The sequence below is a fragment of the Pelophylax lessonae genome (assembly GCF_965119305.1).
Source record: "Pelophylax lessonae genome assembly, chromosome: 1".
Taxonomy (NCBI): Eukaryota; Metazoa; Chordata; class Amphibia; order Anura; family Ranidae; genus Pelophylax; species Pelophylax lessonae.
The window spans coordinates 614,030,988-614,048,487 of record NC_138768.1 but is presented as its reverse complement, the minus strand read 5'-3'; the positions used below and the strand labels follow the sequence as shown (position 1 = coordinate 614,048,487).

The following is a 17,500-nucleotide window of genomic DNA, read 5'->3' as shown; positions in this document are numbered from 1 at the left end:
TTATACATTTTTGTTTCGGGGTTTAATATCATTTTAGGACAAGTTCTAGTAATGAAAGTTATTCAGACTGCAGTGATGGAGTTGGATGCTGCAGACTTTTGATGCCTACAATAACCAATCGGTGAATGATAATAATAACAATAGTAATAATTATCATCACCATATTAGTAGTAGTAGTAATACTAATAATGGTAATGATAATAATAATAGCAATATTCATCATATTAATAGAAGTAATAATAATAATGGTAATGATAATAATAATAGCAATATTCATCATATTAATAGAAGTAATAATAATAATGTTCATGATAATATTAATAGCAATATTCATCATATTAATAGAAGTAATAATAATAATGGTCATGATAATATTAATAGCAATATTCATCATATTAATAGAAGTAATAATAATAATGGTAAAATATTAATAATAAAAATAATGGTAATAATAATAGCAATAATAGTTGTAATAATATTAATATTTATAAAAATCAAACAATCTCCCAACCTTACAGGGGTGAGCACAGGCTATAAAGACATTTTCTATGTTGGTAAATCAGGCCAATTTTCCCCTGCCTTCTCAAAGTAAAATGAATCTCACACCCAATCAGAACATAGCTAGCGATAATAAATGTTTTCCCCATATTTCTGATGAGTGACATATAATAAAATTGGCCTTTACTCCCCATCTAAGTTAGGGCTGTGTGTGGTTGGGCCCGACTCTTACCTGCAGCCTCTGGACTGGAGGTGTCTGAAATAGTATGGACCTCCAATCTTTGCTTACACTCCACCGAGCGCTGCCCCAGGGAGGAAGCCATGGAGACCAGGGTCACCGCCTGAGGATGATGATGATGGTGATGATGATGGGAAGAGGCTGAAGCCAGCTTACTCCCGCTCAAAGGATCCAAATGTAAAGGGTCTTTCATAGAGTTCATCGATAAAATGTGTATTACTGAGGACACTTCCAATATTCAAAAAATATCCAAGTCAGAAAAAAAAGAAGAAGTGAAAGAAATCTTCTTTGCAGCTTGCAATGAAATTCAATTCCACTGTGTGTCCGACTGGTGGCACCACAATCTAGCGGCGACTGGTGCACAGGCTTTGGTGGAATAGTTTCAGCAAGTCACTTGTTAAGTGCAAGGCTTAAGGAGCCTTACTTTTAAGTCGTGCTGAGTCCACTGCCGTCATTAGGCTCCTATTATATTGTGCTGCAGGAGGCACTGGGCATCAGACATCATAGAGCTGGGCACAGACCTGTACACTGTCACTGGGAGAGGCTGCTTCCCTTCACTGCTCACAGCTGCACTTACACAAGTCACAATGGAGATTCGGCCAAGGCTCACTCGCTTCCCTGTTTGACTAACATCTTAAAACCAGAGATTTGTCCTACCCAGAGGTGTGACGTCAGCTCCAGCTTCCCCCCTCCCTCTGTCGCACACCCAGCGCTGCGCGTCTCGGCCAATCACAGCCTCCCCTGACTCTCCGAACACTGACACATGCCCAATGGACGGAGCTACCGTAATTATAGACACCAATCCGCACTAGAGAGGGGCGGGCCTGCAGAGCATGATTTCTTCATACAGGATTGTCAAGAAGGGGCGAATCCTGCATCCAGCCTGAGCCAAGATAAGGCGAGCGACCCGGACCAAGACAGGATCTTCCAGGCAATTTACCCACTGCAGACCCTACACTGTGTACAATTATAGTGTAGATCAGTCTATAGGAGTCAGTACAAAGGTATTGCAGGTTATAAAATATAGCACACCATCACTAATCAGCCTGTGTTAGCTTTATATTGCCAGTTAGGTTGGGGTATATATATATATTACAAGCAATTGCATATCAATATCTATCTATCTATCTATCTATCTGTCTATCCATCCATCCATCCATCTATCTCCATATATATCTATATAGATACTGATTTATACAGTCTCAGATTATTTTTTATATCATGCATAAGAGGAATTTATTAGCTGCAATCAATAATGCAATGTCTATCTATCTATCTATCTATCTATCTATCTATCTATCTATCTATCTATCTATCTATCTATCTATCTATCTATCTATCTATCTATCTCCATACATACATGTTTTACAGTAGCTGTTTTTTTTTTTTTACCCAAGAAATAAGAGGGATTTATTAGCAGCAATCAATAATGCAATTGTTATGTGTAATGCTATATATATATATATATATATATATATATATATATATATATATATATATATATATATATATATATATATATGTGTACACACATATTTAATTAATATATATTTATTATATATATATGTATATATACACACACACACACACACACATATATATATACATATATATGTGTGTGTTATATATATATATATATATATATATATATATATATATATATATATATATATATATATATATATATATATATATATATTTAATTTTACAAGATAGGCATTTATTGTCTGCAGTCATATGTGTAATGATCTATCTATCTATCTATCTATCTATCTATCTATCTATCTATCTATCTATCTATCTATCTATATATATATATATATATATATATATATATATATATATGTATATATATATATATATATATATATATATATATATATATATATATACATATATAGATATATATATATATTTTTTTTTACAGTCTCTGATCTTTTTTATCCATTACACAACAGGGATTTATTAGCTGCAATCAATAATGTAATTGCCATATGTGTAATGCAAAACACACACACACACACACACACACACACACACACACACACACACACACACACACACACACACACACACACACACACACACACACACACATTTAGATAGATAGATAGATAGATAGATAGATAGATAGATAGACATTGCATTATTGATTGCAGCTAATAAATTCCTCTTATGCATGATATAAAAAATAATCTGAGACTGTATAAATCAGTATCTATATAGATATATATGGAGATAGATGGATGGATGGATGGATAGACAGATAGATAGATAGATTTTTTTTTTAGTCCCTGATTTTTTTTTATTTGTATTCCAAACAGATAAGAGGGATTTATTAGCTGCAATCAATAATGCCATGTCGCACAGTGTGCAACATAAATGGAATAAATACATAAGAGGGGTGCATCCCTATTTCAAACCCCCTCAATTCCTGCTTTTCTCTATTTATGGTGCCATGGTAGCAAAATGTCCCATAAACATAGACATTAAACAGCCAGAACGTCAGCTGAAATGTGGGAATCTGATTGGGCCCTGATGGCTGAGGACCTGACCTTTTTCACAGTGGCTTTGTGTATTTTTGCAGACATGTAAAGACAGTACAAAATTCCAGCATATTATATCCTGTGACAATTTTATGCGTTTAGCTCTGGTGAGATGGGGTGGGGGATATTTCCTATTTAATGCAGCGCAATTTTGGACTTTATATTCCATGTATGTACATTGAGCGCTATAGGAGTCTCCAGTCATCGCTAAACAGGGCAATAAAAAAAGGCTTTGTGACTGGTCTGCCATTCCTTGCCCCTCCCCCGACTTATAATTTGACATTGACAGGACCTGGAAAAAGTATTGCAATGAAGATCTTCAATCAAGACAGATGTCAAAAATGATTAAAGGAGACACCAACCCATTCCACTGTCTATCTATCTATCTATCTATCTATCTATCTATCTATCTATCTATCTATCTATCTATCTATCTATCTATCTATCTATCTATCTATCTATCTATCTATCTATTTATCTATCTATCTATCTATCTATCTATCTATCTATCTATCTATCTATCTATCTATCTATCTATCTATCTATCTATCTATCTATCTATCTATCTATCTATCTATCTATCTATCTATCTATCTCCCACCCATCTGTCTTTCCATCCACTGCTCTTTATCAGTCGGAGAATGGGAAATAAAATCACCTTGGATTAATCTGGATTGTGTTCATTATCTGTTACTTAAATTCCCTGTTTTATCCATGAGATTTGGCACAAAAGCTCTCCAACCACCCAACGCCTCGATAGAGACAATTCCCTTTCCATTTTGGAGTGTTTTTTAATCTGATAAGTCTCTAATTTGCTTAAGTCTTTCAAATTGGGGGGGTTTAAACCTGTCCTAGCCGTTTTCTTATTGAATTCCCTTTAATTCTCAGGGATCATAAAACTATACGTGAAAAGTAAATATTTCCCCTTTTTGCACTGCAGCTGATGACCTATAACAAAGTCAATATGAATTTGGATCAATCTCCAACTATTATTGTATTATGTATAGCTGTCCTTTGACATTAGCGACAGTTTAGAAAGGGGGGGGGGGGCTTCTTCAGGGCAAGAGATATGGAGGAGATGATTCGAGGAATTCATTGACAGCTCTGTACATAGAGATATCACATAAACGGCCATTCTATCTCGGAGCTGCAAATTGGACCACACACACCTTACATATTGTAAGATATCCTTTAGATTTCCCAATAGCCTTTTAACCGTGAAGGTTTACCTGATTGGATAAAAATTGAAAAAATGTATCCAGATTATTGAAAATATTTTTTGTAGCCCCCCCTCCACCACTAAACAGTGGTTTGTAGATTTAGAATGAATCGTGCAGAAAGTGTGCAATTAAATTGTACGTTTTACAAACCTGTCAGTGTCTGAGCTACCTACCTACCTACCCATATTGGATCTGGACATTACCATCTGATGGTAAGCTTCCCTGGCCAGGGCCTATGAATTAAGGAAATAGCTTACTATTGATATCAATCCTATAATGTGTTGTGTAGGTAATGTGGAATGACGTGGGGTGCCTTAGAAAAGTATCTATTACATTTTTTATAGTCTAGTTTAGTTTAAAATATCAACCCGGTCTCAGAGATTTTTATTTTTAATCCCAGAGACAAACCAATTGCAGAATGAGACAGGCCAATTTACTAAAGAAGTAAACTTTCACTCAACCAAGTATTTGCTCTCAATAAGGTGAAGCTGTGTCCGATTGAAATACCCAATCACACATGTAAGGAAAAAAAATAAAAAAAAAAATAAAAAAATAAAAAAACAGGGCTTTTCTTGCCTTAATTGAAGTGAGGAACGCAGCTTTACCTGTATTGTGAATAGTTACATCGCTACACGATCCTTTAGTAAATTTGGGCACTAAGAAATCTGGGACAAACAATGCTAAAGCAAAAGTGCAGATATTGTCTCCATTCTTCCATGGTCAAGGGGAAACCGGGGAATTTGGGTGGGCAACATTTTTATGAATATCTACTCTGAATGATATATGTATGTATATATATATATATGTATATATATATTTTTTTTTCTCTGTCAGTACAATACTGTAACTTTAGTAAATTACCTCTTACGTGAGATTAAATTGTAGCAGTATAGGCAGAGCTACACATGAGTACCCACTTGAAAGTGACATAAGATAAAAGGTAAACCAGAAAGTAGCTTTATGAGCTCAGTGGCAACATATTTCATACCAGGCAAAGCGATGTCACATTGAATAAACAAACTCAAACAAATGTGAATATGTATAGCCAACTCTCATCTGTCCTGCCCTCCTCCATATACACAGAGCTGGCAATGCCTGCGGGATTCATAATTAATATTAACAGATCATCTGAAATCCCTGCGCATAATTCTATACAACAAGGCCTAGAAATCACACACTATTCACCATGGAAGTGGTACACCCGTTTTCTCATGCCATGGCATGTTATAGATTTACCCGAATGAGTGCTACCTTTAGATCTGTATATTACAGTAAATTACATTAACACGCTTTTTTTTTGGATGGAGTTTAATTAACGAATAATAATGTTAATTATCATCATCAATTAGATTTTGCTTGCACATACACCCCACAGACACATTTTGTTAATTAGGGTGTAATATTAAAAAATACATAAACACCAAATTCTAAAAAAAAAAAAAAAAATATATATATATATATATATATATATATACACCCACACACACACACACACATAACACACACACATATATATATATATATATATATATATATATATACACACCCACACACACACACCCACACACACACATAACACACACACACACATATATATATATATGTATGTATATATATATATATATATATATATATATATATATATATATATATATGTGTGTGTTATTATATTAACATATTCATGTTATTGTCCATAAATATAAATACAAATAGGTATTGCCTTCACTCATCATATCCATTTAAGAATAAATGATACTTTGTAATTTTTACGATATATGGGCACATAAATCAGAACTAACAGCAGTGGTGTAATAAATTATTGGCAGAGACCTAAAAAAAACCAAAAAAAAAAAAAAAAAAAAAAAACTACTACTCCCAAATCTTTTTTTTTTATTAACTTCAATGGGACCTATGATCCAAATTAAATAAAAAATTGAAAATGATAATAATAATAATAATATTTAATAATAATAATAATAATAATAATAATATGCACACCGGGCTTTAAAAAAAATCTTATTCCCTTGGCAGAAGAAAATGCTCATAGAGTGTTTTTTGTACATAGTTTAGACGAGTTTAGGAGTTTTTTTTTTCTGCCGGAAAGCTCCAACCAGAAACACAAACCAAGGGTTTTTTTTTCTGCCTTTAAAGCTGACCTCACAATGTAATCGTCCCAATGTGCATGGACACATAGGATAACACTGAGCTACAGGCAAAACACAAAACTCCTGTAGTAGCAGCGTTTTCTAAGCCCAGTGTGCACAGAGCCTAAATTTACACTGCAGCCTGCAAGCATGCACAAACATACCACACACCTAATTGTACCTGATTATTAATCACAACCCAATTAACAAGTCTATTACACTGTGAGCTGTGCAATTAACAATGAGTACATTTTTATATAGTGTCACAGGTGTGTTTATCCAATATCACGCCCAGATCTGCTAAGGTGGAACAAGTTTCTCCAAGTGAGAACTACCGCATGCAGACAAGTATAGCCAACAGCAGTGTTGTATAGCTGGTAGAGCCACTATTATTCAGTATTTTAAGCCAAATCGTTCCTGGCCAGTGGGGACCTTTTCCATCACATACTCGCTGCACTATTTAAATACATGGTTTACTATATATATATATATATATATATATATATATATATATATATATATATATATATATATATATATATATATATATTGAACCCAGGCACATGCTGCTATAGCTGAACATTGGCAACGTAGTAAAAGAGAAATGATGGTTCAAATGAACATTGTTTAAAATGAATCAAATTAATGAAATAGGTCCTTTTTATGTACTGTACAAATGACAGGTGCAATGAAGGCTATAAAACATTTTTTAAACATATTTTCATTTATACAAATATCTTTCTATAGGATGTCAAAGAAGCAGCTTTAGGACTAACATATAATAAAATGTATTACACACTTTATTACACAGGTAGCTGTTAGCAGATACTTCAGGTTAATGTACTGCCTGTTGCCCCTTGTAGCCCTTCCCTTGTAATTTCTACAGATTATTGGAGTAATATTCTCTGAATAGATAAATTGGTGCTGCTGGGGCCTCTGCTGTCTGATAACATTGTCTTTCCCTCTCTCACACAAGGCCGGATTACTGCCCATTCTCCTGGATGGAGAGCCATTAATTACCATTCAGTCAATATTAGGCAAAAGACAATGCTTTTTACATAGGATTAAGCAGACATCAGATTGTTCCATTAGTATATTCCTGCTCACGCCAACATCTTTCCTTATACATTCTCATTCCCTCGAGTCAGCCCAGCTACACTTGCATATATTATTGGTAAGCAGGGGGAAAAAAAAGAAAACAGCTAGGAGAAAATGGTTTTCCTGGAGAGACTTCCAAGTAGTGCTGTCACATATTTGACCATGCTTCTAATTAAATCGACCTTAATTAATGTTGTTTTTTTTCTAAGTCAGAAGTATTAAGCTTATTAAAAAAAAAAAAAAAAAAAAGACAACAGAAATAGCATATAAGAGTAACAAAGAAAAAATAGGGGTCTTTCCCGTGGCAACCAATCAGATTTCGATTCAGTTTTCCAAACTGCACAAGAAACACAGCAGCTGCAATTTGATTGGCTGCCTTGGTTCATACTCCCCAGTCTCCTTTTCTCTTGGTTTTCTATATACATTCCGATGAATTTTAGTTACATATTATGTAAATGAAATGCGCAATTAGCTTGATTTCTTTCTTTTTTTTTTTTTTGCTGTTATCCACAGTTTTGAATAAATTTGATATTTTTAATACAGCGTTTACCTTCATTTCGATAAAACAAAATGAACAGGTAGACAACAAAAAATCTCTATAATAATAAAGATAAAATAAATACATAAATTAAATATAAAATTTTAAGAAAAAGAAATGCAACATATAGTATATATTACCAGACAGACAACGTATACATGTATCTCTAAAATACATTAGACAATAAGTAGTTCTTATTGTTAGAGGATACAGAGGAGGGAAATATTATTAGATCGATGAATTAGGGAGCACACAAATAACACTCTCGATTTATAGGTGAATCTGGATACAAGCGAATGCAGAACTGAAGCATCCGCCTATTGTTCAGCTTGCTCCCTTATTTTTTCTCAATTATCTATTATTTATCATTATCAAAAAAATAATTTTTATAGCAAGTAGTAGCGCTAACTACAGAGGCAAACTTCAAATCGGTGTAACGATCTTGTCTAAAGCCCCATACACACGTGCAGATTATCTGCAGACTTTTGTCTGCAGACTTACCTTTTCTATGTAGTGCAAGGGCCTGCCGGATTGCATACAAATTGAAAGTGTTTAGGTTTGACCTCATATTATATGGTTTTGGTAAGTCTGCAGACAAAAGTCTGCAGATAATCTGCACGTGTGTATGGGGCATAATGCTGGATAAAACATGTCCTGTCTGTTTTATCCTGTGACAGTTCACACAGCAGAACTCTGCAGTCAGAGCCAGTGCAGTCAAGGAGGTTGGCACAGAGAGGGTTAAAAGGACTTGCCATGGACAAGTGTACATTGAAGCTGCGATTACTTGTATGTAACATTATTTACTGCAATTATCCTTCACCGTACTTCTTAAATAATAGGGGTGGACCTATGCTTTTAATTGCTGAGATGTTACCAAATATCCCTCAGGGTAAAAATACAGATACTGATCTCAGCTTATCTGGGTGGATAAGAAGATTCTATCTCATTTACTATACTGTACTTTTTCACAGCTATGCGTCGGGTGTACTAATGGAGTAAGCTCCTGCTTGTCACTTTAAGCAATTAGAATTAGGGGAAATTAACAAAAAAAAGTAAGCCAACCCCTAATTTTGACTTAAGAAACTGATATATATATATATATATATATATATATATATATATATATATATATATATATATATATATATATATATACATATATACATATACATATATATATATATATATATATATATATATATATATATATATATATATCAGTTTCTCAAGTCAAAATTAGGAGGAGGGCAGGACAGATGAGTGTTGGCTATAATAGAGAGAGAGAGAGAGAGAGAGAGAGAGAGAGAGATCACCAATCGATAAGATAGGGATAGATAGATAGATAGATAGATAGATAGATAGATAGATAGATAGATAGATAGATAGATAGATAGATAGATAGATAGATAGATAGATAGATAGATAGATAGATAGATAGACAGATAGATAGATATTGCATTATTGATTGCAGTTAATAAATTCCTCTTATGAATGAAAAAAAAAATCTGAAACTGTACCAGTATATCTATATAGAGATAGATAGATAGATAGATAGATAGATAGATAGATAGATAGATAGATAGATAGATAGATAGATAGATAGATAGATAGATAGATAGATAGATAGATAGATAGATAGATATACCCAGAACCTATAAATTATGTATTGATAATGTACACAATGGTATGGATAAAGTAGGATGCTGAACTATGCTCATAAAATACTAACATTGGCCTACAGAATATTGCCTATCTTTTAGATAGATAGATAGGTAGATAGATAGATAGATAGATAGATAGATAGATAGATAGATAGATAGATAGATAGATAGATAGATAGATAGATAGATAGATAGATAGATAGATAGATAGATAGATAGATAGATAGATAGATAGATAGATAGATAGATAGATAGATAGATAGATAGAATTCGGTTACAACATCATTGCCTGAAAGAAATAGGAAATTTGTTCGTTTACATCTAGCTGTTACCTATGTCTGCCAGCAGAGTGCGCCATAGGATCATTTCTGGAGATAGCCTGCTGACCCAAGTACAATAGTGGCTTCTATTCAGCGCCACTAAAGTATACTCAGGTCGGTAATACTGAAAGGGTGATTTTTTTTTTTTTTTTTTACTGAATCAGAGCAACCCAGTTTCCTTAAAATACACAATCCTGGAGAGTGACCCCCCTTTATTCCCTTGCGTTGTACATGATTTTGAAGTGGACACATACATTGGACCATCTCAACAAATATGACCACTTTTATAAATCATTCCTTATTAGTGCCATCTGCATCCTGAGCCTCAAAAAAAAAAAAAAAAAAAAATTAAATTGAAAATACCAAAAGCGCCAGTTTTGCAAAAAAATTGTAGATATCAAGAAATCCAATGGCCCATTGTTATTACTAATATTTATACATTTATAAACAAATATTAGATAATGGTAATAAAATAATAATAGCCATCACCATAATTATCAAAGCTAATAGGTTGCTGGGTTATATGACCCCGTTTACGAGCTAGGCTATCTGCATTATTAGGTATTCTATGCAGAAACATATCAATACTTTATACTATACTATATAATATATATAAAATGAAGCCAATAATAAGATACCTTGATGGCAAGGTTTCCAGTTTTTGTATATATATAAAAAAAAAACTAATAATAATGAGTTCTTTTTCTGCCCGGTCGGTTGTAGGTCCTTGTAAGGCTAATTAAAACATCCTAGAAGCGGTGCTTTGATGTCGCCCGGCTCGCCAGTCCCATTGAGTCCCCATACAGCAGAGAAGTCCCCTCTGTTCATATCAGGTTCCCTTAGAGAAGAGGCTCTCCACTGCAAAGGGCTGAGCTGCACATTTCAGACAGAAAGGAGATTTAGACATGGGGCTTACAGCAGGAGGAGGGGAGACTGACCTCTGTCCCAGTCTGGGGGTCACCAGTTCCCAGTCTAACCCAAGTCTATGCAATTTCTCGCACTAATGGAACAACCGCTTCCAATTTCCAATTCAGATTTTACACAAAACTATACATAGAAATCTCCATTCTCCACAGTCACCTCTTCACATCCATACAATGAAAAAATGCTTCTTACCTAATTGGACACAGGCTGTCACCAGCTTGCGACAGTTAGACTCCATTTTCTTTGTTGCCTCTTAATCTGGAAAATATTGGAAAAGTAAGGGAAACCGTGATTTTCATGGATACCTGTAATTCACTGTAAATCAATTCTTTCTTTCTTTCTTTTTCCCCACTCTCTCTTTCTTTCTTTCTTTCTTTCTTTCTTTCTTTCTTTCTTTCTTTCTTTCTTTCTTTCTTTCTTTCTTTCTTTCTTTCTTCCCCCTCTCTATCTTTCTTTCTTTCTTTCTTTCTTTCTTTCTTTCTTTCTTTCTTTCTTTCTTTCTTTCTTTCTTTCTTTCTTTCTTTCTTTCTTTCTTTCTTTCTTTCTTTCTTTCTTTCTCTCTCTCTCTCTCTCTCTCTTTCTCTCTCTTCTTTCTTTCTCTTTCTACAAGAATATATGGCCAGATATCAATGTAATTTTACAAGCTGCAGGCTGCATATCTCATGATTAATTAACGCCATTACCTTCCAGGAAAACATTAGCTAATTGTAGAAAGCACTGGCTTGTCCATTACTCATTTGTTCAATTACATTTCAATTAATAAGGGTCCACCTAGGTTAGATATCAGCCTATAAGTGTCCATTGAAATCCATTTTTATTTTGTGCTATAAATACTGGAACAATAGAGATAACAAACGCCATTGTGAAACATACACACACTGGGGCTAATTTAGCAGCAGGGCCCTAGTTTGGGTTCACTTAAACAACCAATCAGGGTCAGATATTTTGTATTAGTCCTCCAGACCCTGGTTGGGTATTAGAAGTGACCACATGTCATGGAAAAATAGCCTTAAAATATTATTTATGTGTTTAGTAACAGAAATACCACGTCTATCTTGGGCTATAATCAATGTGCCCAAGTAGAAAAAGGGCAAAAAAATGTCACCTTATCATATTTGATGGGAATAGAAGTTAATGGGGTTGATTTACTAAAACTGTAGAGTGCAACATTTGGCGAAGCTCTGGATAGAAACCAATCAGCTTCCAAATATATATATATATTTTTTGGCAAATCTTAGGCTGGCTATACATTTTTATTTGTCTTGCACAAATTTTCCTTTAGATTTACTCTAAACTATGTAGTGCAAGGGCTTGCCTAATTGGATATAAATATAATTAAAAGTTGTTTAGTTTTGACCTCACATGTTTAGTAAATCTAAAGGAAAACTGTGCAAGAAAATTGAACGTGTATGGCCAGCTTTAATTGAAAAAGCTGAAGTTAGAAGCTGATTGGCTACCATGCACAGCTGCACCAGATTTTGCACTCTCCAGTTTTAGTAAATCACCCCCAAGATCTCTTTAGTCCATCAGCCCAGTGATATTTGGTAGCACTGACAAGTTACTCCCCATGATGTAGAGAGAAGTTGTTTGTGCTTTGTACATCAGTGTTAATTAGGATGAAGTCAGTGATTGCTCACTTGTGGTGTGAGAACAATTAATCAGTGTAATAGAACCAGTGAGCAGTAATCACTGTGCATACTCCTGATCCTCCCACCACCCTAGGAAGCAGGACCATGTTTACTATCTTCACTCAATTTTTTTTTTCCCTTTCTCTTTTTTTCCAGTCTCTCCTGTGTTTTTTCCCAGGCTTGTGCCAAAGAGAAGCAGAAGTTTGGCTGCCCCATCTTTGAATGATTCTGCAGTAAAATCTCAGGATTAGTGCCTGATTGAGATGTCTGTTCCTGAGATATTACAAAATTCATTATCACAGCTCTCTACTAACTCGATATGAAGTAACACAGATGGGATTTTATTAGCCCAGGATTGGAATGTTTACTTATGATAATTTCGGGGGAAATTTGCATGTCATCATCTCGGTAATCTTTTTTTTTCTTCTCTCCTTTTATGTCTGCATTGGCTGAATGATTACTTGATGTCTGGATTGATGCTTACTGCTGACTGGGAGCTGGGGCCTAATTATTACAAGAATCATTTTTAGATAACCTATGGCAGGGTCAGCACTTTTCACTTTCACACGTTCTCTCTGATCTCTTTCTTATGTTGTCTCAAATATTACATATATTCGTTTTTTTAGTGTCACTATCACATAATTGACTTCTCTGCTCTGTAAGAGGCATTGTACTATTTGTTACTGGGGCTCTGTGGCCACCACAAAATAACATTTCCTGCTTTATTAGCCTGTAATAAATAATGTACAATATTCAGGGTACCTTTGATAAAATAACCTTTTTCTTTGTATATTCTGTAAGAAAAATTGTACAATATTCCCTTTTAGTTACAATGTGACCATTGAAATCATCTACTCGTGTGCCCTTTAGGGATATGGTAGAATACTGACATATCTATCACAAAATATTATTTTCTGCTAGGAAACAATGTACAATATTCACTATAATTATTACAGGGTACCTATAACAAAGTAACATTTTCTGGTTATATATTCTGCATGGGACATTGTAAAATGATCACGATTATTTACACTGTGACCATTGCAAATAGTCTTGTTCTGCTCTTGGGTTCTGTAAAGAAACATTGTACAGTGTTCACTAATTATTATAGTGTGTCTACCACAAAATATCATTTTCTGCTGCTGTGTCCTGTAAAAAATATTGTACAATATTTACTGATAGACTATAGTGTATGTATCACAAAATAATATTTTAAGCTGCTGTGTCCTGTAAAATAAATATTGTACAATATTTACTGTCAATCTATAGTGTATGTATCACAAAATAATATTTTATGCTGCTGTGTCCTGTATAAAAAAAATATTGTACAATATTTACTGTCAGTCTATAGTATATGCATCACAAAATAATATTTTATGCTGCTGTGTCCTGTAAAAAATATTGTACAATATTTACTGTCAGTCTATAATGTATGTATCACAAAATAATATTTTATACTGCTGTGTCCTGTAAAAAATATTGTACAATATTTACTGTCAGTCTATAATGTATGTATCACAAAATAATATTTTATACTGCTGTGTTCTGTAAAAAATATTGTACACTATTTACTGTCAGTCTATAGTGTATGTATCACAAAATGATATTTTATACTGCTGTGTTCTGTAAAAAATATTGTACAATATTTACTGTCAGTCTATAGTGTATGTATCACAAAATAATATTTTATACTGCTGTGTTCTGTAAAAAATATTGTACAATATTTACTGTCAGTCTATAGTATATGTATCACAAAATAATATGTTATGCTGCTGTGTCCTGTAAAAAAAATATTGTACAATATTCACTGTCAGTCTATAGTATATGTATCACAAAATATTATTTTATTCTGCTGTGTCCTGTAAAAAATATTGTACAATATTCACTGTCAGTCTATAGTATATGTATCGCAAAATAATATTTGATGCTGCTGTGTCCTGTAAAAAAAATATTGTACAATAATTACTATCAGTCTATAGTGTATATACATCAAAAAAATACAATTTTTTGCTGCTTTGTCCTGTAAAAATTTTTGTACAATATTCACTGTTAGTCTATAGTGTATGAATCACAAAGTAACCTTTCTGCTGCTGCGTTTTGTAAAAAATATTGTCCAATATCCAAGTCTTATAATATATTCATCACTAAATTAACTTTTCTGTTGTTTCTTCCTGTAAGAAATTGTACAATATCCACTTGTCTTACTGTGTACCTATCACAAAAACAAAAAAAACAAAAAAACAAAAAAAAACCTTTTTGCTGTTGTGTGCTGTAAGAAGCAAAGCATGTTTAGTCTCACACTGTGCATTTGACAAAAAAAAAAAAAAAAAAAAAAAAACTTTTCCTCTTTTATGTTCTGTAACATTGTACAATTTTCTCTATTAGTTACAGTGTGACCATTGCAAATAGTCTTTTCTGCTCTTGTGTCATGTAACATTGTACAATATTCATTGTTGGTGCATCTATCACAAAATAACTTTTTCTCCTATGCCCTTCAAGAAAATGTGTACAGTATTCAGAGTGTTTCTTTAACAAAATAACTTTTTTTCTCTTACTACATTGTGCAATATCCACCATCACAAAATACCCTTCCCTGCTCTTGTGTCCTGTAAATATTGTACAATATTCTCTAGTGTACCTTTAACAAAATAAAAATTTTCTGCTCTCGTGTACTATAGAACCATTGTACAATAGTCGTGGTCATAGCTGGCCATACAATACATGCATGATCCATCTATGGTGATACATACAAAAGTGTAACAATCACAAAATAACTTTTTTTTTGCACTCGTGCCCTATAAAACCATTGTACTTGGTCATAGCTGGCCATACAATACATACATTACCCATCTATGGCCATACATACAACAGTGTAACAAGCACAAAATAACCTTTCAGCTATTGTGTTTTGAAAGAAGCATTGTACAATATTCTCTAGTGTACTTTTACTTAAAAAAAAAAAAATAACGTTTTCTGCTCTCGTGTCCTGTAAGAAACATTGCACAATAGTCTATGTAATTACAAAGTAACCTTTTATGCATTCTGTCCTATTAAAATCATTGTGCAGTATTCATTGTACCACCTATTATTGTACCCTGATGTAGGATCCTATACAGCCTTGAAAATAATAATACAAATAAATACCTTTTTTTGTGCGTGTTTTGTGTGTTTATAAATTTATATGTTCTAGAGAATATGAATAAGTGAAAGCACCCATAAATTAAATTAACACACACACTATTTTTGTAAACTAGCTAGTATAGATTACTTTTAATTATTCTTTGTAATTGTTCAACTAGGATACATCCCTGGTGAAATCACAGTGTATATTATATAATGGGCACAACGCTAAGTTGTGTCTAGTTTATTGCAGAGATATGAGATAAGATGGATAGACTTATTAAATGATTAACAGGTATTGTATTGTCTATAAAGCAATCAGCAGTAGGTGACTAATGTAGAGACTTGCAAAAAAGAAAAAAAAAAAATACTAACAATTTTGCAATCCTATTTTACCTCTAATATGCTATCATCCTCATATTTTTTTAAATAATATTAATAATAATATCAATAATAATATTAATAGTAATAATAATAATAATAATAATAATAATAATAATTATAATACAATAAAAATGATAGCAACAATAATAATAATGTTTTTATTATTATTACTATTTTTATTATTACTACTAATAATAATATTAATACCATAAGGTGACATCCATGGGATGACCTCCCTAGGCGGATGTTATTCCAGTAAAGAGGAGTATATATTCCCACACAGATGTGTTTATGTTTCCCTGTAGATACCCTCACCTGTATAGCTGACAGCAGACAGGGATCATACAGGTAGCTGCATGTAATGTGTGAACAGTGTGAGTTCACAGGATGGTAATAAGAAGACTAGCAGGCCTGTTTCCAGCACTGTGCCATTATGTTGTAAACACTTGTAGAAAAGATGGGACCACCAAGCTGCTGGAGACCCTGCTACTCAATTTTAACTCGATTTTGTGTTTTAATATCCTTCCATGCTAGATACATAAATTCAGCCATTGACATTCTTGCAGCCAGCTGCTGTTCAGCTTCCAGGCCATATAGAAAAACAGTCCCACTTTAGTCCTAATGCCTTTTTTTTTTACACACTATTGACAAGTCTGCTGTATAAATGAAGAGTAAGACTTCAAGCAAGTTTTGTAACATTCCACTTGTGATGTGTGGAGAGGCAGAAGTGAATAATAAAAAGAAAAGTGTGATATGTAATTTTATGTCTGGGCCACATTTAGCCATATTTCACACATATCAGTATCGTGTTAACTGTCCTCAGATCTCAAACCATCTGGGTTTGCTTTGTCTTCTGTTACAAACTTGTCTGACATTGAGGGAAAGTACTTGAGTTGACTTTGTTAATATATACATAGCTTTGTAGCCACCCTGAGAACAGGACATAGCTGTCACAAGCTAGAATCTGGACACACATGGTGGAAAGGGCTGCTTAAAATAATAAAACTCCCCAGGATTATGCAAAGAAGGAGCGAAAATACTATGACACTGATCCAATACATGGGGCCATGGCATTTTATTCTTATCAAAAGCTTGCCATCATTGAGCTGCACTAAGATGAATCAGGTAATTCAGAATCCACCAAGGGCTACAAAATTGTGGAATTCTCTACCACAAGAGGT

At 33.5% G+C, this 17,500-nt stretch overlaps 1 protein-coding gene across 2 annotated transcripts in view; it reads right to left on the bottom strand.

The window, feature by feature from the left end:
* PITX2 (paired like homeodomain 2) overlaps window positions 1–17,500 on the bottom strand; it is a 25,458-nt gene that overhangs the window by 7,045 nt on the left and 913 nt on the right. Inside the window, exon 2 of one of the 2 annotated variants that reach the window (XM_082243880.1) lies at window positions 11,380–11,445. In XM_082243880.1, coding sequence (XP_082100006.1) covers window positions 11,380–11,425 — 46 coding nt within the window. In that variant the 5' untranslated portion in view covers window positions 11,426–11,445. Of the gene's footprint in view, window positions 1–730; window positions 1,346–11,379; window positions 11,446–17,500 lie in introns of those variants that run through there. The other variant, XM_082243879.1, reaches the window with a different exon arrangement.